The 25,650-nt window shown below is 48.9% G+C and overlaps 1 protein-coding gene across 17 annotated transcripts; it reads left to right on the forward strand.

The window, feature by feature from the left end:
• The first annotated feature begins 673 nt into the window (after positions 1 to 673).
• tnikb (TRAF2 and NCK interacting kinase b) lies at positions 674 to 25,530 on the forward strand. 17 transcript variants are annotated; one of them, XM_037455769.2, is made up of 34 exons: positions 675 to 859; positions 3,315 to 3,380; positions 6,701 to 6,757; positions 6,922 to 7,047; positions 7,239 to 7,349; positions 7,455 to 7,545; positions 7,673 to 7,803; positions 8,357 to 8,411; positions 8,845 to 8,923; positions 9,309 to 9,484; positions 9,573 to 9,639; positions 9,824 to 10,022; positions 10,532 to 10,648; positions 11,238 to 11,324; positions 11,602 to 11,802; positions 13,102 to 13,380; positions 14,568 to 14,732; positions 15,275 to 15,511; positions 15,805 to 15,911; positions 16,001 to 16,116; positions 16,219 to 16,310; positions 16,546 to 16,569; positions 17,243 to 17,424; positions 17,509 to 17,623; positions 18,167 to 18,313; positions 18,539 to 18,665; positions 18,815 to 18,997; positions 19,090 to 19,233; positions 19,369 to 19,503; positions 19,743 to 19,843; positions 20,043 to 20,192; positions 20,805 to 20,964; positions 22,790 to 22,929; positions 23,035 to 25,530. In XM_037455769.2, the coding sequence occupies exons 1-34, from the start codon at positions 803 to 805 to the stop codon at positions 23,116 to 23,118; spliced, it is 4,308 nt and encodes a 1,435-aa protein (XP_037311666.2). In that variant the 5' UTR covers positions 675 to 802; the 3' UTR covers positions 23,119 to 25,530. The 17 variants fall into 17 exon arrangements, with proteins under 17 accessions (XP_062415258.1, XP_037311666.2, XP_062415252.1 ...); XM_062559268.1 differs by having other exon boundaries at positions 16,228 to 16,310; XM_062559269.1 differs by having other exon boundaries at positions 14,616 to 14,732.
• The last annotated feature ends 120 nt before the right edge of the window (positions 25,531 to 25,650 follow it).

The raw sequence follows: 25,650 nt of genomic DNA on the forward strand, positions 1-25,650 counted from the left end.
ACACACACACACACACACACACACACACACAGTGTAGTGATTGCTGGAGGAGTCTTTCTAGGGGGGGGGGTCTGGTATTCAGGCTGGACTTCAGGCCAGTTTGATCATCACTCCCAAAGTGACACAAAGCAACACAAAAAATACAAAGACCAACTACAAAGGGATGAAAAACATCGAACAAGTAGCGTGTAGCCCCGCCCCCCCGGCAGGTAACGGTGTGATTCCGTGACCGATCACCTCTGAGCATCTTTAATGAGGAGCAGGAGCAGACAGCTGTGCGTCTCGCTGAAGGCGTGTGGCCGTGCGCGCGCAGGCAGGCAGGCGGGCAGGTGTGTGCGCGCCCATGCGCGTCATTGTGGGCGTGTCCGTCTGCAGCGCTGCCTCCTCGCAGGCCACTCCCGGGAAGCGCGCTGCTGTTCCGCCACACCGACGGACGGACCGACGGCGGTGTGTGCACGCGTGTTAACGTGTGTGTTTGTGCGCGCGTCTCGAATCCCCCCCCCTCCTGCCCCCACCTCCCCCGCCCCTCGCACCCCCTTCTCCCCCCCCCCCCCGGTCTCCTAGAGTCCGCCCTGTGTCCTGTGGTCGGTGGAGGTATGTAGCGCCGAGCGGCATGTAGCCACCTGGAGCCGCCGCGCAACATCGCCCCCCCCCCCTCCCACCCCGGAACACCGCCCCCCCCTCCCCGGAGCGCACTGAGGACTGATTCTATTCCAGGGGAGCAGGAGGCGGCGGCGGAGCGGCCCGCGTCCCTCCATCTTTGCGGCGGACGCTCGGCGAGCAGCTTCCATCTTGAGAGACGATGGCGAGCGACTCCCCGGCGCGCAGCCTGGACGAGATCGACCTGTCTGCTCTCCGGGTAAATGCGTCCTCTGTGTGTGTGTGTGTGTGTGTGTGTCTAGGTGCGTGCGCGTTGGGCTGTTGAGCACCTGCCCCCCCTCCTCCTTAACCCCCACCTCCTTCTCCCTTCATCTTCACCCACTTCCCTTCTCCCCTCACAAGGATGCGTCTCCTTGCACTTTCCTCTGGCTGGCGGTGCGCGTGCATGTGCGTTAGCACGCCTGTGTGTGTGGGGGGGGGGGGCTGTACCGCTCGTGCACGGTGGTCAGGGATTGAGGGAAATCAGGTCGGATGGAAGAACGTGGGATCATGTGTCCTCCCACCGACACTCGTGTTGTTGATGTTTGTTGTTGATGTTTTTTTCTTCTTTCTTATCATTTGGGACGTGATGTAACGAGGCCCTGAGCTGCTGCGCGTGCGCGCGCGCGCGCGTGCGTCAGACAGCATAATAGAGGCCGCTCTGTCTGCAGCCGACTATCTGGGGCAGATGTTAAGCTGCCTGCTCACTGACAGATTTACACACACACACACACGATGCAATGCTGACACAACATCACGAAATGGCGGAAATGGCGGAACTCGCTACTGTTTTCATTGGAATTATTCAGTGTGTGTGTGTGTGTGACACACACATTCTGCACATTTTGTTGTCTTCTCTTCGGCTGCTGTTACGCAACTGAGACGTACCTGCAGAGCAGCACTCAAGTCTGGACATGACCCAGTGTGTGTTTGGTGTAACACACACAGACACACACACCCACACAGACACACACATCCACCCACACACACAGAGAGACACACTGTGGGACAAAGGTTGACAGAAGAACCGAGGAGAAGAGGAGCATGTTCTTGTGAAAATGAGAATCCTTGCTTCCCGATTTGAAATTAGGTCACCCAGGACGAGGAGGGGGGGGGGGCTTTTAAGTGTGACGCAAAGCCTGTCGAGAGCCCCCCCACACACACACACACTTCCTGTTTCTCATCCCAAAGTGATCTCCTTTCACCTCCTCCTGGCGTCCCTCAGGGAGCTGCTCTGGTTCGAGGGCTTCGGCCTCCTGTTTTTAAGGAGGTTTTAAGGATGTATGACGTCATTGATGTGGACCCGAGGCCTTGAACTCCATCAGAGTGACCCGCTGATTCTAATAGCAGATCATTGATGATCAATATTAATACTTAGAGAGCCTTTTTTTTGTCTTTGTACTTTTTGAGACCATCAACACCTCACAACACCTTAAAATGTTTACATTTTCACAACCTGAACTAAACCTCTGCTGTTAGCCGTTAGCGGTGCTGCTAACGCTAACGGCTCTCCTTCTGTTGATGTAAACACGTTGTGGCCTGAAAAAGCTCTTCCTCCTCTTGATGCAACCCAACGTCCTGCAGAATGATTTCTCTCAGAAATATGCATAGAATCAAAGTATCAAAACAGTTTCATTTTCTACAGTATTCGTACTTAATGTTTAATGTCCTCTCAATTATCCCCTAAATGTGTGCAATGAGTTGCTTTAAAGTTAGTTTGAACACTTTTGTCACAATACTGTAAATTTACACTTTTAGTTTTTTTTTTAATCTGCACAAATGCAAATTAAGACAAGTCCTCTGACTGTGTTGTTGAACTTGTTTTTGATGAAGCACTTTCACTCAAACGCACACACACACACACACACACACACCTGTATTCCTGCTGTTTGCTGCACCTGTGTGCTAACTAGCCTCCTAGCTGCCAGCTACCTGCAGGTGTTTTACATCAGCACCTCATGGTTTCCTCATCTCTTCCCCGCTGGTGTTTTTGTGATGCATGTGGTGTTCAAGGCTGCAACAGGTGTGTGTGTGTGTGTGTGTGTGTGTGTGTGTGTCTCTGTGTGTGTGTGTGTGTGTGTGTGTGTTTTGGTCTTCCAGGACTAAATCTGCTTCTGTTTGACCTTGAGTGAAACGAAACTCTGCTTTTTTAAACTAATCCGTTTCAAGAAGCTTTGACTGTTTCACGGACACACATACACACACACACATAATGACATGAAGTGTCAGCGTTCTGTCTGTGACTTTGTTTCCATTCACATATTTTCTTTCTTAGTCCTTCACATTCATGGCATTAGAAGATGTTTCTACTCATCTAATTCTGACCCTGAAATGTCAAACTATCAGGCTTTACTCTCCTCGTGAGGATCTGAGGGTTCATCTCCTCGTGAGGGTTGGATCTGGACCTTGTGACATTTGAGTCTTTGTCACAAAGGTTTTTCTCCTCAAAGGTTCCTAGTGTGAGCGCTTGTAGCTCAGTAGGAATAATGACAGTGAGGCGAGAAAGAGAGAAGCTTTTCACACACTGGTGTGTGTGTGTGTGTGTGTGTGTGTGTCCGATTCCTCATACACGGATTCCTAAATGCTTCTTTTGTTCATTTGAAGTTCTCCCGACTGACTTTGTCTCGTTTGTGTTTCCTCCTCTTCCTCCTCCTCCTCCTCCTCCTCGCTCTCAGGACCCAGCTGGTATCTTTGAGCTGGTCGAACTGGTTGGAAATGGCACCTACGGGCAGGTCTACAAGGTAAGACTCGCCGCCGCATGACGCTCCCCAACAAAAGGCAGCTTGTTTTGTCTCATGAAACGCGTCACCATGGAAACCGTTCCAACGTCAGTCGGTGGCGTTTGAAGCAACATCTGGAGCTGGAGAAGCTCCACATGTGGAGATGGCCGGGAGCTGAACCATTACGTTTCAAACGTTTGTAACCTACGACGTGTTTTTTACTCCTGTCAGAAATCACTTTGTTTTACTGAAGCTGCTGCTGATTGTCACTGAAAGAATCCCTGTGTGTGTGTGTGTGTGTGCGTGTGCGTGTGACGAGACGTTCGGGATCGATCGGCTTTGGTTGATGGAACAAAGCAGGGTCGATCGCAGGGCATTGTGGGTAAATGAAGGTCTGAAATGAACCAAGTGTTGCCATGTTTGATCACAGAGGAGGATCCTCTCATCTCCACACTGAGAAAACACCCACAATCCTTTGTGCACCACTTGAAAATGTCACACTCCTAACTGTGTAAAATAAGATTTAATTTTAACCAACCAGAGGAATAGATAAATCAAATAATCATTTGAAGACACATTTGCTATTCACCTGATTTAAACTAAAGGACTTATTGATCACGATGGTTCAGGAAGTTTAGGGAACACGGATTTTTTTTAAAAGTCCAAGGAAACTCCGCTGCGAGCTCCTGGCCAATCAGGAGGCGGCATCTCCTGGCCAATCAGTTCCTGGCCCAGTTCGCGTTTCCTTTTCCCGCATTTCATCCATCGGTCAATCGGCGTCGGAGAACACGTTGTTTACTTTGTCCCATTGATTGAAACTGAGTCTGAGGAGCGCTGAGGAGCACTGAGGAGCTCTGAGGAGCACACGTGTGGTTTCCCAGAAGGCCTCTCCCTCCTCCTTCACGTCTCGCTGGAAGGCTTTTCTCCTGCTTCCTGTTTGTTCTGTACTTCCTGGGAAAAGTATTGTCCCTCTTTCGCTAGAAAACGATGACTCCTCCCTGTGTGGGAGAAGCTGTGAGATGGAGGATCCTCCACAGAGGTGGAGTGCATTAGCGAGGGGCCCAATATTTAGGAATGTGTTTGATGGAACGAGACGTCGCCGGTTGCTTTGTGGAGGGCAGCTTTTCAAGAGATGAGTTCAGCGTTTGTTGACATTCTTTCGCCAAGACCAGACAACGCCGCACTAGAGACCTGTCAATCAGCATGTAGCCCCCTGGAGAAGACCTGAAACTACAGACTCAGACCATGAACTCTCTCAAGGGTCATTGACTTCCTCATAGACGTCTATGGGGCCGGAGGAGTCGCCCCCTGCTGGTCACCACACAGAATGCAGCTTTAACTCGAGGAAGACGTCGATGTGGTTTCTCCACGAGGTGATGAGGATGCGCCAGGAGATCAGAACGTAAACATTAATGCCCAGCGTTCATTCCATCATGTGAACGTTCTCGTCTTCGGGGCGGCGCTGGTTTTCCTTTTAAGCGCCTCGTGAGCTCGTAGTCTGAATTCCGTGGCTTGTCTGAACGCGAGCTGTCCGTCACGCCTCGGGCTTCCTCCTCCTCACCTGCCACCTCCTTGTGTTCTCACTCTGTCGCTCTCTTCCTCCCCCCCCCCCCCTCCTCTTGCAGAACTGGATTCTGTCTCACACACACACACACACACCGGGAGCTCGCCGTCAAAATATGAACCAACGTGCCGCTCCGTCCGGCTTTGTTCGTATTTTCAAACCCTTGCGTTCCTCCGCCTGCTGGAGGCCGGCGCCGTGATGCTGCTTCTTGTCTAATCGCCCCGCGGGTTTACCACCCAATCAAAGGCCGCTCTGACCCTGGAGGCGCGCGATTGAGAGTCGCGTCACACCCCGACCCGGCTGCTGGGAAGTGACGCTGCGCGCTGACACAACGACGACAGACCCACAAACGCACAGACCCACAAACGCACAGACCCACAAACGCACAGACCCACAAACGGGAGCCGAGCTCTGTGGTGGTTTTCTGCCCGTCAGATAAATTCAGTGTCTGATGCAACGCCGAGTAACCGAGACTGTGTGTGTGTGTGTGTGTGTGTGTGAGCAACTCGCCTTGTGAATGTGACCCAGAGTGTGAAATATCATGGGTTCCTTACACACACACACACTTCCATCACTTTGCCTCTTCCAACCCCCCATTCGTTGCCCTCGCTAAACAACCTGCCAGGCCTGTTGCTAGGTTACCAGAGGAGACGGTGTGTGTGTGTGTGTGTGTGTGATGGGGTGGTGGGCTGATGCTGGTGAGGAGGATACATTTCCACTTCCTCGCTTTCACAGCTGTGTCGCTGACTTTGGTTCGGGGGCGGCCGGTTCCCAACAAGAGGGTCGCGACCCCGCCGCGGGACGTAGAAATTCATCTTTTTTTTGTTGTTGTTCTGGATCTTTTTAATGGTTTCAGAACCTCTAAAACATTCAGATCAACCAGTATATCAACGTGTGACCAAGAGATGACACGTAGACCTGAATTAATGGACTCCTCTTTATTTATGAAGGCGATCCTTTTAGTTCAGAGTTCTGGAAGACTCTAAATATTATATAATATCTATTGTTTCATTTTCTTTTACCCTCTTCATCAGGTGTTTTCCATTGAAAAAATATGTGGCACCCTGGACATTTTGGTTGTTTAAATTGTATTGTCTAGTGCCATTCCCCTGTCATTGTGTTTGTTTATTGTGTTCAAAAAACCCTGTGTGTTTGAGTCTGGCTCTTTCCCCTCCTGGAGTGGCCACGGGACAGAACTCGTTTCCGCCAGCAGGTGGCGGTAGCGGGTTTAGTAGGCGTGACGGGCGCTGTAACACCTCCACAGAGCAAGTGACTCCGGCTAACGTCGGAAGTACAGACAGTTGTTGTCGTTTCTGATTTTGAGTGCGCTGTCTGTCTGTTATCATTGCAGGTGAGCAATATATATGTAAGCCTGTTCGCAAATGTTTATGTATGTTAAGTTCGCCCGTTTTTGCTGGTTACATGTTTTAATGTCCTGTATTTAAATGTAGCATTTCGGCGAACATCAACGAGAGTAGCTAGCAGGTTTTCCCGCGCTAAGTGTTTGCGTCGCCGGTATCCGGTTTTGAATGTTCATAACTTCCACAGAGCAAGTGACTCCGGCTGACGTCGGAAGTACAGACAGTTGTTGTTGTTTCTGATTTTGAGTGCGCTGTCTGTCTGTTATCATTGCAGAATATAAACACACCTGAACGGAGCCTGTCGCTGTGTGTGTGTGTGTGTGTGTGTGTGTAACAAATACATTAAAACAACAAAGACACACAAACACATTCTGTGATTTAATAGTTTTATTGTGTCCTTTTTCCTTTTCACTCAGGGTCGACATGTCAAAACGGGACAGCTCGCTGCCATCAAAGTCATGGACGTCACAGGAGTAAGTAACACACACACACACACACACACACACACACACACACAGGACTCTCGATGTAGCGCCGGCCCGGATTTCTTTTTCCAGGATTTCCATTTTGCACCCGGACTCGTTTTTATATTTGCATTGTGTGTGTGTGTGTGTGTGTGTGTGTGTGTGTTTTTCAGGATGAGGAGGAGGAGATTAAAGCAGAGATCAACATGTTAAAGAAGTACAGCCACCACAGGAACATAGCGACCTACTACGGAGCCTTCGTCAAGAAGAACCCTCCCGGGGTGGACGACCAGCTCTGGGTGCGTGAAGCTAACATTTCAGATTTAAATCCTGAGGAAAGAAGAGGAGACAATTGAGCCGTGTGGTTCACTATGTGTGTGTGTGTGTGTGTGTGGAGCTTCTCGTGTGACCACTTCTTTGGACGATCCTCTAGATCATGAGTTCTCGTAGAGTGGTTTGACAGGTCACGTGAGCTGCTGTCTGTGTGCAGCTGGTGATGGAGTTCTGCGGCGCCGGCTCGATCACCGACCTGATCAAGAACACCAAAGGGAACTCTCTGAAGGAGGAGTGGATCGCCTACGTCTGCAGGGAGATCCTCCGGGTGAGACCATGAAACCCTTTTCTGACCTTCTGGGCTTTTAAATTGGGCTTCACGGTGTTTGTGCTGCTGGCGTCGTGGTGAGGTTCTCCTCCTCTGTGTCTCCAGGGTCTGACCCACCTCCACCAGCACAAGGTCATCCACAGAGACATCAAGGGTCAGAACGTGCTGCTGACCGAGAACGCAGAGGTCAAACTAGGTGGGATCATAAATGTGATGTCATCATAAATGTCACCAAGGAAACGAGTGCTGCGTCATACGATCCTACATCATCAGTCAAACCGCTGGTTGTGCGTTTGTGTGCGTTTTGTGTGTTCTCCTGGCAGTGGACTTTGGTGTGAGCGCTCAGCTGGACCGCACAGTGGGACGGAGGAACACCTTCATCGGGACGCCGTACTGGATGGCGCCCGAGGTCATCGCCTGCGACGAAAACCCCGACGCCACCTACGACTTCAAGGTAGAGTTTGTACTGTGTGTAGTACTGTGTGTAGTACTGCGTTATAAATGGACATTATGGTGACAACTATTGTACTTTTTACCCAATGAATGTAGTTGTAGTGTAAAGCGACTTAAAACTAGTATTTCATAATAGTACTTTAGTAAAGTAAATCTCCCACTGGGTTTCTAAAGAGGTTGATCATTATTTTTATTGAAAAAGCAAAAAACACAAAACAACACACATTTCATGGAAGTTAAAGTTCAATTTAACTGCTTTCTTTTCTCGTAAATACAACTTCAAAAGTTTTATTTGAAGGCTGCAACGAGCCAACGGAGGCATCGCTGTGCGTCACATGTTAACAAACCGCCTGTGAAATGAATAAAAACACAGTCGCTGGTTCTGGTCCATGTGAACCGGGGCAGATGGGTACTTTCTGTATTTTTGATCACTTCACAAGAACAACGACCAGTGGAAAGAAAAAAAGACGTGTGAAGTTTTTAGAATGTGAAAAGTTTTCAGTTTCCTGTGTGTGTGTGTGTGTGTGTGTGTGTGTGTGTGTGTGTCTCTGCAGAGTGATCTGTGGTCGCTCGGTATCACAGCGATTGAGATGGCAGAGGGAGCACCACGTAAGTGTGAAGCTTTCCACTCATTAAACACTAGTGGACACAGAGGACACTTTGTCTCCAAGTTAAAAGTCTAAATTGGTCTCTTATTTCATTTTTTTGTACTCTTGTTTAATGCATTAATGTTTTCTTTCTTCTCTCTCAATCCCCTTTCTTTCTTTTGACCTTTTGCATTCCTCTTTCCTCTCCTCTTGTCGTCTTTTCCTTCTCGTCTTTTGCCCCTTGGTTTCCTTTCATCTCATCTGACTTTTCCTATCCTGGTCTGTCCTTTTCTCTCCTTCCTTCTTGTCCTCTTGTCTCACCTTCTGCCTGCTTGTCTCCTCTCCACCTTTCCTTTCCTCTTGTCTTGCCCTTTTGTTTCCTCTTTCCTTGCATTGTCTCCTTTCCTCTTGTCTCCCGTCCTTTCGTCTACTCCCCTCCACTTCTTCCTCATCAGCTTTGTGCGACATGCATCCAATGAGAGCGCTCTTCCTCATCCCCAGAAACCCCGCCCCCAGACTAAAGTCTAAGAAGTGGTGAGTCATCAATCATTCGCCACATTCATTAGTAATCTGATGTAAAGGTGCGTTCAAATCCATTCAGAATAACCTGCGTCGACCAGGAGTCAACCTCCAGTTCTTTAAAGCTAAAGCTTCACGTGTTAAAGCTGCATCCTCTGTAGTGACCAGCAGGGGGCGACTCCTCTGCTCCCATAGACGTCTATGAGGAAATTACTCTACTACCAGAGAAGCCGTCTATACGTCCAATTATGGTTATTTCCAGTTCACTGTGCAGAAGTAATAATTCAGTTAATTCTCTTTTATGTACTTTGAAAATCTACTTTACCTTCTCATTTTTCCACGCATTTAAATTCAAGTTAAAGTCCTCCGTCATCATTTTAATGCGTTTTGCGGCGTGCAGGTCGAAGAAGTTCCAGTCCTTCATCGACAGCTGCCTGGTGAAGAGCCACAGCCAGCGGCCGAGCACCGAGCAGCTCCTCAAGCACCCCTTCATCCGGGACCTCCCCAACGAGCGGCAGGTCCGCATCCAGCTGAAGGACCACATCGACCGCACCAAGAAGAGGAGGGGGGAGAGGGGTGAGCCCGTTGCCGCGACGACTTTGGGCCAGATGTTTCAGGACATGTGGATGTTGACCTGAGGTGTGTGTGTGTGTGTGTCCTCCAGATGAGACAGAATACGAGTACAGCGGGAGTGAAGAAGAGGACGAAGAGAGAGACGTTGGAGAGCCCAGGTACCACCGCTACTACTCTCTACTACTACTGCTACAATGTATCATTGTACAGCTCTACTACTGCTACGTGTACCAATGCTACAATGCATGATACTACTGCTACTCGTATACTACTGTGAAGATACTTCTACCCCTACTACAGTACTGGTACCACAACTTGTCCATCACTGAATTCCTCCTCCAGCTCCATCATCAACATCCCCGGTGAGTCCACCCTGAGGCGGGACTTCCTGCGCCTGCAGCTGGCCAACAAGGAGCGGTCGGAGCTGATCCGGCGCCAGCAGCTGGAGCAGCAGCAGAACGAGGAGCACAAGCGCCAGCTGCTGGCCGAGAGGCAGAAACGCATCGAGGAGCAGAAGGAGCAGAGGAGGCGGCTGGAGGAGGTAACCCCCCCCCTCCCCCCCCACCCCGCCAAAATAAGAGCCGGCCCGGATTATCCAAGTCCTCCCCCGCTCGTTTCCTTTAGTGATGCCATCATCGAACGCACAGATCGAATGGGCACAAAAAGAAAAGAGGGAGCAGATATCCTGATATTGATTATTATTATTATTATGATTTTTTTATTGATTGTAGCAGCAGGTCTGCAAGGCTTGAAGAGTATTTTGCGCAAAAATGTAATGTTATCTTCTACTTTGTTACATTTATTTCTTCATACTGATGATTAATAATTATCATTTGTGTTGGAGGATTGTCATAAAGATAAAAATCAAACGTGTTTTATTTCCATCACGATGAAGCTTGATGATTATTTTAAGAAAAAAAAATGCTTCTGGGGTTCACAGCCTTAATGGCACTTTCATTACTAAACTCCTAAACCCCCCCCCGAGACTATTAGCACCTCCGCTTCTCCAAACACACACACACACAGGTTTTAAAACTTCTCCTCCTGCAGCAACAGCGGCGCGAGCGGGACATGAGGAAGCAGCAGGAGCGGGAGCAGAGGCGGAGGTACGAGGAGATGGAGCAGCTCCGTCGGGACGAGGAGAGGAGGCACGCGGAGAGAGAGCAGGTAGGGGAGCACCTCCCTGACCCCCCCACCTCCCCCTCCCCCCCACCACGTTACATCACCTCCGTGAGGGGGGCGGAGCTTAACAACATCACCTTTTGCTCTTCTTTCTATTATGAGCCTTTTCTTCTTTCTCTCTGTGTGAAACAAACATATTTGGGTGATGAATATACTTATTTATTTTATTAATTATTCATTGAACTACTGTGGGATTGATTGATTGATCTATAAGATCTAAGTTGCAGGAAGCCCCTTCAGGGGTTATGGTTATGAGGATGATTTTCTCTTGTGGAAGAAAAATACAATTTGTATATTTAATAGTTAACTCCCTCAGATCTTTCTTTTCTCGCTCTACTAATAATGACCCCCCCCCCCCCCCCATCTCCTCCCCCGCTGCTTCTCTCTTTATCTCCAAATCCCTACTTTCACACCTCCTCAATGAATCCACTTTCCTCTTCTTGTATTTCCTTTCCTTCGTTTCCTGCTCTGCTGATGTCACTGGTTGCCTGGGCTCCGACTTTGCTTCCTCGCTGCTCTCTGATTGGCCGCGCCGCACGTCGCCCCCGCCTCCGCCCGGGCGCTGATTGGTTAGGAGTATATCCGTAGGCAGCTGGAGGAGGAGCAGAGGCAGCTGGAGATCCTGCAGCAGCAGCTCCTGCAGGAGCAGGCCTTACTGCTGGTAACATCACACACAGACACAAGTCCACCAGGAGGACCGCGCTCACGTAGAGGCCTCTGATAGGATAAAAGCTCTCTCAACAAAGCAGGGGTCCAGAGCGGGTCGTCCTGCCAACACAAAGCATCTGATTCCTCAATTTCATTCATCTCACAAAACAACTATCAGTGAGAAACCTGTGTCAATAGTTGTGTGTCCCGGTGAGCTTGAGTAACGCACAAACCCAAAGTGTAAATGCTGTATGTCTCCCCCCCCCCCCCCCCCCCCCCTCGACGTGCAGGAGTACAAGAGGAAGCAGATCGAGGAGCAGCGGCAGGCGGAGCGGCTGCAGAGGCAGCTGCAGCAGGAGCGCGCGTACCTGGTGTCGCTGCAGCAGCAGCAGCAGCAGGACCCGGCGCGGCCGCCGCAGGACAAGAAGCAGCTGTACCACTACAAGGACCAGGCGCCCGGCGCCAACGACAAGCCCACCTGGGCCAAGGAGGTAAAGCCGCCGCCGCCGCCGCCGTGCAGAGGTCCCGCCCCCTTAGCAGGTTGCTTCAGGAAGCTACTGACGGCGAGGGAGGCGGGGTTTCACCACGCTTTGAGCTTTGCTGCGAATTTCAAGTCTCTGCTTTGCTTATTCAAGAAAGGTCGGATTTAATACATTTTATGTGGATTATAACTAATTTACAACCAGTTGCTGAACTGATTTCCACAAGGAATAAAAATCTATTTATTTTATAGTAAAAACGATGGGTTATAAAAAATGTTAAAGATGTCTGAACTAAATAATTTAATAAAATAGAACTTTTGCATCATAAGAATCCCACTAATGCACTTTGCTTTAAGTTTGTGGAAGAGAAAATGTTACTTGTTTAATATTTCACTGATTTATTAAAATAATGCTGTGAACGGTTTAGATCAAATAAATCTTCTGCTGTGGAATTACTGTGATTGTATTTTCCTCGTTCAGTGTATTGTCGAGGAGAATAAATGTTTGTGCACAGGTACGTGCGCGCTCTCTGCCCCCCCCCCGGTGTCGCCTCCACCTGCAGAGGAGTCCACCTCCTCCTTTAACCACTTCCTGATTTTCATGTTTTTAGGTGCAGAAACCTGATTACTGTGCTCTGAAATGATTCTTCTATGTTCATCTGTGAGGTCTTCATGGAGACCATTTTAATAATAATAATCATGAACTATGGTTTAAAGACTGGTCAAGAAAAAAGTGGCTTTTTTGTATGACCTAAAAGGATGAATACTGACATAAATAAGTTAAAGAAAACACTGATAAATAAACAAATAAGTGCATGCATACAAATACGCTTCTTATTTTACAAAACACCTTAAAGGTTGATAGAGTTAAATAGTAAAAATCAATATAAATAGATCATTTAAACCCAAAGCATTGTATTAGATAATCCATGCCTATATTTGTCATATTTATCTGGGCACATTCATTTATTTAGCTCTTTTTTTTAAAGATCTTTTATTTTTTACAGATTTTGGCCTCCATACAGTTTCACATCTAGAATATATAATTACATGTAGGATAAATAATGACATAAAGAAACAATCATAACATCTAGACAATAAACAACATCTAGAATATAATGATAAATAGCAGACACTTTATACAGTATTATTTTAACACATTCCAGAAACTAAAGTGATTTTAAATCAATGAGTGTCATCAGCTGATCTGTGAGCCCCCAAAACACAGAAGGGGGTGGTCTCCGCCATGCCCCTCCCCCTTCTGGCTCCCAGACCCCTCCCACCTGTAAACACCCACCTTGCCCTCCAGGTGATGCATCGAGCTCAGAGCAACTCGCCCCGCATCCCCCCCAAGAAGTACCACTCCTTCACGGACCGGGACGTCAGCCTCGGCAACCTCCTCCAGCTCCCCGGTTACAAACCTCGCCGCCCCCCCTCCTACCCGGCCCACGACAGCCCCCCAATGGCTAACGTGCACGTGCCTCACATCCGGGTCACCTGTGTGCCTCAACCGGAACCGCGGCAGCAGGACCTCCGGAGGAGCCCCAACAGGAGCCCCGCCCCCAGGGGGCGGAGCCCCGACCGGCGGGTCAGTGGGAGGGGCCTCTTAACCCGCCTCTACCTCTTCCATCTGAGCGGCCGACTCACTAACCCGGGCCGCTTCTCTTTCTCTAACCAGGTGGACTCGCATGCGTCAAGGATCCATAACGCTCCTCCTCACAGGGAACCTTGATCCACTTTCATAATCTTTATTTTTGAAATCCAAAAAGCAGATTTTCTTCTAACCACCACCTCCTTCTTCTTCTTCTTCTCTTTCCCACAATAACAATCGACCTTTGTTTAACCTTCACTGTCCACAGGTTACTGACTGTCTGGGTGATCTTATTAACTTTATGATAATTATAAATATTAACAGTGATGTTGAGGATGTTTCCTTGGTGGGGTTTCTAAAGCGAGGGGCGTGTTGCATGTTGTGGCGTCATGGGAGGAGATAAATATCGACTCACATTCATCTCATATTACAGGTTTTATTTGCATTCACTTCCTGATGCGGGTTCTCTTAACAACAACGACGTCGTTAGTCCTGCAGCGTTCGGTTGTTGCAGGTCAAACAGGACGTGCAAGACTGTAAAATAATAAATAAAATTAATATATATACATATATACAAAATAATGAAATATAAATTAAATGATGAATATAACATGTAATAACAATATACTGTAAATAGTAAAAGACTAGACTGATAAAGAACACAATTCTATTTACTAAATAACGTTTTATAAACTCTTTCAACTTCAACCCAAGTAAGAATTGAAATAAAAATGTAAGAATTAGTTTCTAAACAGAATTGAGATCAGGCTTTCATATTCTTACAATACTTCTGCTAATAGATCACCTTAAATCCAGGTGAGCCCCCCTGAACACACACACACACACATTTGGGGCAGATTCCCAGGTCGCCCCCCTGTGGTCAGATGTAGGGCAGCGGCGGCTAAATCTGCTGCCCCCGTCCCTCCGGACGCCACCACGTGGCGATGCTCCGTACAGGGACGTACCCCCCCCCCCCCCCCCCCCCCCCGCTAGAGGAATGTCTCAACTAAGTTCAGCCTTCTAGGGAACGACCGCGCTAACCTACTTTTATTAATGGACTCAAAGATATTCTATTAATATTCTTTAACAATTCGTAGCTGCATTTTGAAATGAAACAAATGTTCATCCACAGTGCAAAGCATGCTGGGAGTGACTGACTGTGTGTGTGTGTGTGTGTGTGCCAGGTGGAGGAGCATTATAAGATGAACAGACAGACTTCTCCTGCGTTGCAGCACAAAGTCTCCAACCGGATCTCGGACCCGTCGCTGCCCCCCCGCTCAGAGTCCTTCAGCAGCGGCGGCATCCAGCAGGCCCGGACCCCCCCGACGCACCGCTCCATCGAGCCCCAGGTGTGTGTCTCACCTCCTCAGGTGTGTTTGTGTGTCACCATGCCACAAACACACCTCCCGCGGGGGTGCGATCGCACTCTTCGGTTCAGTTTTGATACCTTTCTCATAGACGTCTATGGGAGCAGAGGAGTCGCCCCCTGCTGGTCACTACACAGAAGTAGAGTCATTTCCTCATAGACGTCTATGGGAGCAGAGGAGTCGCCCCCTGCTGGTCACTACACAGAAGTAGAGTCATTTCCTCATAGACGTCTATGGGAGCAGAGGAGTCGCCCCCTGCTGGTCACTACACAGAAGTAGAGTCATTTCCTCATAGACGTCTATGGGAGCAGAGGAGTCGCCCCCTGCTGGTCACTACACAGGATGCAGCTTTAACGGTGTGAGGTCACCCTGCAGGCATGCGGTTCTTCTGCTTCTTCCTCTCACCTCCTCTCTGTCTTTCTCCCCCGCCTCCTCTTGATCACGTTGCGTAACCTCTTCCTCCTCCTCACCTTGCCGGTTTCCTGCTCGTCTGTGTGTGTGTGTGTGTGTGTGTGCGTGTGCAGATGGCCCACCTGGTGCAGGTGAGGAGTCACGGTCTGTCCGGCTCTCAGTCCCTGTACGACCCCCACGGCGTCTCCTCCTCGGCGTCGCCCTCCCCCTCCCGGCCTCCCATGCCCCGGCAGAACTCCGACCCCACCTCCGACACCCCTCCTCCCCCGTCCCTCACCCGCCTGGCGCCCCCCCTCGACAAGCTGGACCGCAGCTCCTGGCTGCGGCAGGACGACGACATGCCGCCCAAGGTCTCTGCATGCCCCCACCTGCATGTTTGTGTGCGTGTGTGTGTGTGTGTCTTTTTTATTCTTCGTCTGGTTTTCTGTTTTCCGTCTTTTTTCAGTTTTGGGGGGTTTCTCTTGATGTGATGTTTTGTTTTTAGAACCCAATATTTCTGATTTTATTGGTTTTAATGAAGTAAAATATATATTTTAATTTAATTTTAATTTTAACCCTGTTAATTCATAAAAATCCTGATAGAAAAGAATGTTGTATATTTAGCAGACACCATGGAGACGGATCTGCTTTGTGTGTCCTCCAGGTTCCTCAGAGGACGACCTCCATCTCTCCCGCTTTGGTCAGAAAACACTCACCTGGAAACGGACCCGGCCTCGGGCCTCGACCCGGAGCTCACCTCATACGGGCCAGGTACACACACACAAACACACAGCTATGGGAGGAACTCAGGGGTTGTTGTTGTTTATTTAAACCTCACCGTTTGGTTTGTGCTGCCTCAGCAACCCTGACCTGCGGAGGACCGACGTTGCCATGGAGACGCCCCTGAAGAGGACGAGCAGCGGCAGCTCCTCCAGCTCCAGCAACCCGAGCTCCAAGGGAGGCTCCAACGAACGAGGTGACCACACAGACACACACACACACTTTTTACACATTTACACGTTTGTTTTGTGTTCCCCAAAATGTGTGAACTTTGACTTATTCACACCTGTGTGTTCAGGTAATTCAGCCGCTCTGACCGAAGGCTCAACTCCTTCGACCCACGAGACCAAAGACGACGGCAGAGAGCTGACGCGACCCAGCAGGCCTGCAGTGAGTGCACACACACACACACACACACAAGGACACACACACATGTAGAGACACAAGCGTTTGATAAAAATAAACTTAAACACACTCTCTAAACTAACATGAACTTCATCTTCACTCTCCACTTCTCTTCTTCCCTCTTCCTCTAACTCTCCTCTTCCGCCTCTTCTTCTGTCTTTCTCCTTTTCCTCCTCTTCGTCCCATCCTGTCCTCCATTCCTCCCTTCATCGTCCTTCAGAGTTATAAGAAAGCTGTAGACGAGGTCAGTGACATGTTGTCCCCCCCCCCTCTGGTTCCCTCCTTCGTCTCCTCCACACTCACCTTTCTGTTCATTCCTGCTGCCTAAAGAGGGAAACTGATGATTGATTGATTGATGGGTGATCAGTTCCTGGAGGATGCATCTCATCCACTTCCTGTTATCATTCACATCTCACGTTTCATCTGGTGTCACTTTCTCTCTTCCTCCCTTTTGATCTCCTCTCTTCAGGAGGAGTTGGTAAGATAATCTCCTCCCCTCCTTCTCCACCTCTCACATGCACAGCCAATTTTTGCTGATGTCGGCCCTCTTGCACTGAGGCATGACCCCCCCCCCCCATACAAAAAAAATTAATAACCGCTTGTACCACAAAGCGTACAAAACTTTAATTTGCATCTCCTGCTTGTTTTATATATATTTTAAGCTGCATATTCTCCGATTGTGAAGTGATTTCAGGGTAAAATCCAACACAAATAAAAACACTTAATACAATATATTGAATGTATTTAAAGTAATATTAAATATATCAAATGTATGAAATAGATGGATGGGTTAAGAACAGGGACAATAACCGATACCTAAATTTTTTCACTAATGGTCATTTTTGCATGAAAGCAAACGTCCCGGATCCCTTTCGACCTTTGACCCCTCTCACTGGTTCCCCTGCGTCCCCCCCCAGGACCTGACGGCTCTGGCCAAGGAGCTGCGAGAGCTGCGTCAGGGCGAAGAGACCAGCCGCCCCCCCGTCAAGGTGACGGACTACTCGTCCTCCAGCGAGGACTCGCATAGCAGCGAGGACGAGGAGGGGGAGGGCGGCGCCAACGACGGGTCGGTGGCGGTCAGCGACATACCGCGCATCATGTGAGTGTGGCTTCACGCACACACACACACACACACACGGCGGAGAATCACATCAATGAAAACATGTTGACTCCTCCCCTTCAGGCCTGCAGCGAGTCAAGGTCCCAACGAGGCCTTCGCCATGACGGGGGGCCACAACGACGCTCACCACGACGCGTACGGAAACAGCTCCCAGGACAGCACGCTGATGATGCGTGAGGTGAGTCCGCCTTGACCTTTGACCCGACAGGTCCTCATGCTGCTGGCTCACTTCTTCTGTCCAGTGACAGGATTCTGGACTTTGGTCGGAACATCTCGCCAGATCTTATTTAACTTACAGCTGTTTGTACATGTATATAATAAAAATGGAATAAATGAAAATAATGTAATACTTTGCAGATAATGTTTTGTTGAATCAGAAGTTACACATAGATGATTTTTACTGGTGAATTGATGCAATAGAAGAAGTCTGTTTGAACAGGAAACAGAGCTCAATGCAATGTTTTTTCCAACTTCATTTATTACTGACAAGCATTTGGAAATCCCCAAAAACATTTTGTCTACTGTCCTAAAAGATGAAGAAAATCATCTTCACTCGTTCACTATCACCACGTTTACCTTGGTTCTCATGTCAGAAACCCCAAACCCCCAAAAGATGGACAGAAAATATGAACCTTTATTTGGGTCTCCTCCCTCCCTCACCTGACCTGTCAATCACAGCCTCGCTGCACAGTAGCCCGCCCCCTTCTCTCTCTCTTTCCAGAGGCACGGGGGACGGAGGCGGAGCTCCGCCGCCAGCAACGGTTTCCCTGGCAACGCCAATCTGTTCCCCGGCAACGCCAATCTCCCTGATCTGGTGCAGCAAAGCGCCTCCCCCCTGGTCTCCCCAGGCGACGCCTCTGGGGCGCAAGTAGGTGGAGCGGCCCCCAACCCCCAAAGTGTCCCGATCACACGAAAATAAAAGAAACGCGGACAGTTGGAGCTTTTCAAAGTTTTACTTTGTTTGGTTCTTTTTCCGTGAGAAAAGAGAGACCCTCGGGGGGACCGTTTGTCCTTCAGTGGACGCGTCTCCTTCACTCCCACCGTCTCCTGTGACCCTGCGTGTGACCTGGGCTCATGTTGTTGTGCTCTGCAGTACGGGATGGCCGGCAGCGGAGGCTCCAAGTCTTCCTTCACCCCCTTCGTAGATCCCAGGGTGTACGGGACGTCCCCCACCGAGGACGACGAGGACGAGGACGACGAGGACAACATCTCGGCCTCAGGTGGGTTCCTCTCTGCCGCTCAGAATGAGGTTAGACCGATATTTATCGCAACATCACAGAGACTCACACGGTGGACACCAAAATCCACCCGAAATAAGAGTTCTTCATGGTAACGTTAAATAAAAACGTCTTCGTGGTGGTTCCCGCAGCGCTGTTCTCCGACGAGGTGCTGAAGCACGAGCACGACCTGGAGCAGGCGAGGCTCAACGAGGCCCGGAAGATCTCCGTGGTCAACGTGAACCCCACCAACATCCGGCCGCACAGCGACACGCCGGAGATCCGCAAGTACAAGAAGCGCTTCAACTCCGAGATCCTGTGCGCCGCCTTGTGGGGTGAGGAAGAGGAAGAAGAGGGAGAGGGAGAGCTTAGTGTATGGGTGTGTACTTAGGAACATCTGTGTGTGTGTGTGTGTGTGTGTGTGCAGGCGTGAACCTGCTGGTGGGCACGGAGAACGGGCTGATGTTGCTGGACCGAAGCGGTCAGGGCAAAGTTTACAACCTGATCAACCGACGGCGCTTCCAGCAGATGGACGTCCTGGAGGGGCTCAACGTCCTGGTCACCATCTCAGGTTGGTCCCACGCGCAATGGGTACTTTTACTTAAAACTAAGGTTTGGAGTGTTTCCTTTCACGGTGTAAGTAAAGTCTCTGAGTAAAAATGCGAACCCGAGCGTATTTACAGATTTAACGTTTTTATTTTTAAAGGGAAGAAGAACAAGCTACGTGTTTACTACCTGTCCTGGCTGAGGAACCGGATCTTACACAACGACCCCGAGGTGGAGAAGAAACAAGGCTGGATCACCGTAGGGGAGCTGGAGGGCTGCGTCCACTACAAAGTCGGTGAGAAAACTCGTTTACTGGGTTTGCGGGGACATGAACCCGAACACACACCGGTGCTGTGGGGACTCCAGGACAAGTTTGGGAACAAGACGTTTGGGTTGATTTCCATTTTATGTCTTCTGAGTAATTGGGTGACTAAACTCAATTCTGATTCATAAAGTATACAAAGCAACATCATTATTCTTTTAACTTTTCAATCAGTTTGATTTAAATGTAATTATGTTGCTCTCGTTCTGCAGTGAAATACGAGAGGATTAAATTCTTGGTGATTGCTCTGAAGAACGCGGTGGAGATCTACGCCTGGGCCCCTAAACCGTATCACAAGTTCATGGCCTTCAAGGTGAGGAAGGAAGCTGTAAACGAGATAAAAGTGTATAAACGTGTTTTAAAATAGTTTTTACTCAAGTAAAGGAAGAAATATCAACTTAGATGTCAACATCCTTTATTGATTTTTTGTTTGAATTGACTTTTACAAAAAAGTGTTGTTTTTTTGCTTGATTACCTTTTTTAAGTGTTAATTAGCTTTTTTCTCTCCTCAGTCCTTCACCGACCTGCAGCATCGCCCGCAGCTGGTCGACCTGACGGTGGAGGAGGGGCAGAGGTTAAAGGTCATCTACGGATCCAGTGTCGGCTTCCATGTCATCGATGTGGACTCTGGAAACCCCTACGACATCTACATCCCCTCACATGTTAGTCTGCGTGCGTTTGTGTGTTTGTGCATTTGTCTGTGTGCGTGTGTTTGTGTGTGTGTTTGTGCATTTGTCTGTGTGTGTGTGTGTGTGTGTGTGTGTGTGTGTTTGTCTGTGCGTGCGTGCGTGTGTCATGTTCATTGAAACATGAATATATAAAGTTTTGATTGAGTGAAATGATGAATATGTGACGGAGGATGAGTGAACAAACGGCTTCCCGAATGAATGGATAAGGAAATGATTGATTGGCTGCCTGAATGAGTGAGTCGATAAATAGCCGCGTCCTCCTCTAACCCCCCCCCTGGTCTGGTCACAGTACGGGACGGACCGCTGGGAGGAGACGGTATCCATAGCAACCGCCGGTTGCATCGCGCTCATGTCTGTTTCCTTCTGTGTGGCTGAGGGAGACTCTATTGTTGCAGCAGTTTCTTCTCTCTCAGGGGGGGGACGGGACGGGGGGTCAAGGGTGGGGGAAGGAGAGGGAGGGGGTGATGTCCAGGACCCCCCGCCCCCCGTCCCCCATCCACCCTCCCACCCACCTGTAGGCTCACAGCAGCTCCTAATCCCCTGCCCAAACCCCCTCCAACCCCCTCCCGTGTGTTGCCCCGGCAGATTCAGGGTCAGGTGACCCCGCACGCCATCGTGGTTCTGCCCAAGACGGACGGCATGGAGATGCTGCTGTGCTACGAGGACGAGGGCGTCTACGTCAACACCTACGGACGCATCACCAAAGACGTGGTGCTGCAGTGGGGCGAGATGCCCACCTCCGTCGGTACGTCAACCAATCAGCTCGCTTCTCCCCCGACCCCTGACCTCTGACCTCTGTAAGCGGGGTCAGCAGATCATCTTTTTCCACCCTCACTACTTTCCACCACACCTCCTCCTTGTTTCCTCCTGCTCTCAGTCACACCTTTAGACGAGAAGCTCCGGCTGTAGCATCACTTCTCATTTCCTGCTCAGAGGAGTACGGCAGGGTTTGGGTTTTTTTTTTTTTTTTTTTGAACGGACTGTTCTGCTGCATTTGGTGACGTGATGAAAACATAGAGTCAGAGGCCCGGATCCTCCAGATGGAACCGATCGCTGTGCTGCTTCACGCTAACACTTTGTCGAACGAGAGCCTGCTCTCGGCTTTTATTTTGTGAGGGGAAGATAATACTAAAAGATAGTATGATAGTTATTTACTGTTAAAAGTATACAATCAACATATTTCAAGAATTTGAAACTAAATGTGTAGCTGTGACGCTCAGTATGAAACTGAACAATGAGATGAACCAAATTGTTACTAAAATGCTGCTAAAGAACAAGTAACCTGATCTTATCTCTTATTTGTTATGTGCCAATCAAAACACACAAGATCATAATGTATTGATTTATATGACGTATTGAGTGAATGCTTGAGATTAAAAAAAAGAGATGTAAACGAATAGGAATGAAAAAACTATTAAAAACTAAAATGATAGACAAGTGGACTGAATGGTTGAGTTCACATTATTACGCTTATGAAGTAAGATGAAAAAAATAAAGAAAAGCTACAACAATTCCATAAAAACCCTGCGTGAGACAAAGTGTTGCCATGAGGCAGAAGTGTGAAGATCTTTCTTAATGTTCTCATCACTTTGACAGGTGAGTTGACCAAATATTCCCAACCCCAATGTCCATGGACTGCATGAGCCAATCACAGAGCACGATGTCCACCACACACCTTTTACTTTGCACACCTTTCCCTTAATGCTCTGTGTTTTGGGGGAGGAAATGGTTGTTTCTTCTTTGTCTGCTGTCTTCTCCTTCCACACGTTCATCCTTGATCGCACGAGCTCCACAAAAAACTTAAAAGAAAGGTTTTCTTTTACTCTTCAGCAAAGTGAAAATTCAGATTAAAAAATCCTGTGAATCTAAATGAATCTTATTGATCAGCACACATATTCAAAACTCAAGCACATCGAGGATGGATCTGTGTGTGTGTGTGTGTGTGCGTGTGCGTCCCAGGTGGCTGTGTGGGCATCATCTCCTGTTAACATGTCTGTGTGTGATTATTATCAGAAACCAGAGTTTCTCACAGCCAAGCCCATCTACCCCCCCCCCCCCCCCCCACCTCCCTCCCTCAGTCAATCATAATCATAATCGTCGTTTTATCCCCGAGCTGCTGGTCAATCTCCTTCCTCGAGGGGGGGGGGGGGGACCTTTCGCTGGACATTAATTCTCTGACAGAGGAAGGTGCGCGTCGTTATCACCTGGACCCTCTACCTGTAGCGCCAAAACAAGATGGCCTCCGCCGCCGAGGCTCTGACCCAATTGGCTCTGGAAGGAGAGCCAGTTTATTAACTCCTCTCTCCGTGCTGAGAAACACGTCACCTGCAAACCGCCTTTAGCTCGACCCGCCCCCACTGACGGGTATAAAACCCGGCGAGCAGACCCCCCCCATGCCACACCACGCCGTCCCCAGAAACTGCTGCAATAATCTCCCTGGAGGCGGAGGAGGCCTCAGTGTGTGACTGGCTTGGGTGTGAGACTGGTTCTGAGTCTTCTCCTGTCCCTTCCCTGTGTGCGTGCGTGTGTGTGCGTGTGCGTGTGCGTGTCCTCTCCTGACCCCCCTGCAGCATACATCCACTCCAACCAGATCATGGGTTGGGGAGAGAAGGCCATTGAGATCCGCTCCGTGGAGACGGGACACCTCGACGGAGTTTTCATGCACAAGCGAGCTCAGCGACTGAAGTTCCTGTCGGAGAGGAACGACAAGGTGAGTCAGAGGTCACCTGGGACACAGGATTCAGCTGCGTCTGGCAGCGTGCTGTAAGGCGGACGTCTCACACGTGGTGGTCCTCGCGTCCCGTCTCTCCTGCAGGTCTTCTTCGCCTCGGTGCGTTCCGGAGGCAGCAGCCAAGTCTTCTTCATGACCCTCAACAGAAGCTCCATGATGAACTGGTAGCCTTCCTCCTCCTCCTCTTCGTCCCTCTGAGAATCGCCCCCGACACCGGTAGAGGAGGACACCGTGTGTGTGTGTGTGTGTGTGTGTGTGCGTGTGCGTGGAGGAAACCAACGAGCTGCTGAATGAACGCTTGACCCCCCCCCCCCCCAATGACATCATGCCGGGTAGCCTTTTTTTAGTTGTGACTTCCCCCGTTGGACAGTGCGTGAGCCGTGGAGACGTCCTCCGTGTAGCACGTGGACGGGTCGTCCTCGGCGGGTGTTCACGCTGCGAGCGCGAGTCTCTGGTCGTTAACGTAGCATCAAAAGAGGACAAAAACACGTCTTAGATCTCCTTTCAGGAGGAGCCCTCCCTGGTTTTAGCGCTCCAGTGTCCAACATGACCTGCAGGTCCATTGAAGTGTCCCCCGATGTCCCCATGTCAGAGTTTAGGGTCGGACAACCTGACATTCCTCACACCCCGATTCTCACTTTGATGGACTGATCTTTTACCTTTTTAAAAAATGCATTTATATATAATATTTATGTACTTGCATGTATGGTTTCATGTTCATGTATTTAATTATGAACATGAGACCTTTACAGAAACTAAACAACAAAAAAACGAATGTGGACGCGCGTCATTTTCAGGCAACGCTTGATGCCCCGGATCAGATGTTCAGGTCATAAACACCGTCTTCATCATCTCGACCACTTCAACGGATCTATTCTCCAAACTCGTAGCAAAACCTTTCAGAGGCGTCTTCTTCTTCTCTGGTTCTTCTTCTCTGGTTCTTCTTCTCTGGTTCTTCTTCTCTGGTTCTTCTTCTCTGGCTCTTCTTCTCTGGTTCTTCTTCTCTGGCTCTTCTTCTCTGGTTCTTCTTCTCTGGCTCTTCTTCTCCGGCTCTTCTTCTCTGGTTCTTCTTCTCTGGCTCTTCTTCTCCGGCTCTTCTTCGCTCCGTCGGGTGTTTTTGTCAACGGGCTCGATGCTCTCGGTGTGAACACATCGTCCCCCTTCAGTAGTCACACGGGGGGGGGGGGGGGGTTGAGGATGCTGTGGCTGCCCTGGGGGAGAGGAAGTAGTAGATTCGGTATTATTGGTGCAACAAAAAAACACATCTCCACCTTGTTTTTGGGGAAGAACTTGGCGTCTCGTAGTTGGTGGATCATCTGGAGGTTTTCTAGCCCCCCCTCCCCCCCCCCCCCCCACTCGTTCTGTGTAGCCGCACTTCTTGTAAATACTCACTTTGATGTTGACAGACTGCAAAAAAGTACATGGGGGAAACAGAAGAAGAAAAAAAAGAGTCTTTTGTTCCGTTATGCTTCTGTAGCTCGGTTCCTCTCGGATGCTTTTTCCCCCCTTTGGTTTTGTGGAGGCAGAGACTTGCACAAAGGTCTGATCAGCACTCCGACTCTTTCCTTCCCTCCGTAGTCCATCACTGTGCCATTTTTGCATGGTGACAAAAACACGTTTTTACCTGTCGTCACTTGTTATGAATTGTAGGTTTTAAAGGCAATACAGGGACTGGTGACTGTAGACGCTGCACGCTGAGAGTCCAACTTTACACCAGTCCTGAGGCGGTTTTTCTTATGCTTTTCTTTTTCCTCACATCACTGAAGTGTAAAGTGAAAGTTTTTTTTTGTTGAAAATTGTAAGAATCAGCTTAGCATGTGGGCTTTTTATCTCACGATTAAACCAAGATTGTACACTGGATAATCACACGTTTACCTTTTAGATTTATATATTAAGCTTTTTTTTTTCTTCTTTTGTCGATGCTTATAATTTCACTTTCTTTTTTTATTTACCCGGTCTCCGTTAAGGGCCGGTGTTTATGGGATATCGGATCCGGCTGTGAGAGGAAAGCGGATCCACCCTTACCTGATATTTATGTTCTGGTTCATTGATCTTAAAGGGTGCGATCGGTGCCGCTTCGAGGCTGAAGCCTTTTACATGTGCAGGATGTTAGCATTGACCCTGTGAATAAAGGTCAGGAGGCGGGGTCAGCGTGAGGGACCGTAGATTGAAAAATAATAAAAAGATATATATACTGTAAGAATTTTCATTATATCTTACCGATCATTTTAGAGAAAGACAAAAAAAACTTGTTAAATCTTAGTTGTCTTTCTACACAATAGAAAACATAGCTATAAGAATTTCTAAAAAAAAAAATACAATGTTTTTATTGTGGTATAATTTGTATTTGTATTTCAATTTTTGTACGTGTCAAGACTGTGAACGTATGTACGGCTGCCAGCCTGTGAGTGTGTGTGTGTGTGTGTGTGTGTGAGAGAGCAGGTGCGTGCACAGGTGTGTGACATGCATGCGAGTGTATGTTTTCACCTCGTCTGAATCAGTCGAACGACGACCTCAATCTGGTGACGCACATCTGTGACGTTGGAAACTACAAATAAATGTCCTCCTTGTACAGCAACACGTCCTGCGTCTCTCCTCCTTCACCATGAAACACCTGTTGCACGCCGCGGCGTTTAATGACTCACTGGAGTACGCTTTGAGTCTTTAATCAGTTAATCATTGGAGCTCAGAAGCTGCAAA

Source organism: Pungitius pungitius, chromosome 19, assembly GCF_949316345.1.
Source record: "Pungitius pungitius chromosome 19, fPunPun2.1, whole genome shotgun sequence".
Lineage (NCBI taxonomy): Eukaryota > Metazoa > Chordata > Actinopteri > Perciformes > Gasterosteidae > Pungitius > Pungitius pungitius.

What these genes read in the sequence shown, in the direction of transcription:
- tnikb (XM_037455769.2), top strand. Translation starts at nt 803, where the DNA reads ATGGCGAGCGACTCCCCGGCGCGCAGCCTGGACGAGATCGACCTGTCT. An exon ending in ACGACGACATGCCGCCCAAG is followed by an intron (nt 15,512 to 15,804) that starts GTCTCTGCATGC and finishes TGTGTCCTCCAG; the next exon opens with GTTCCTCAGAGGACGACCTC. An exon ending in CTGCGTCCACTACAAAGTCG is followed by an intron (nt 19,504 to 19,742) that starts GTGAGAAAACTC and finishes CTCGTTCTGCAG; the next exon opens with TGAAATACGAGAGGATTAAA.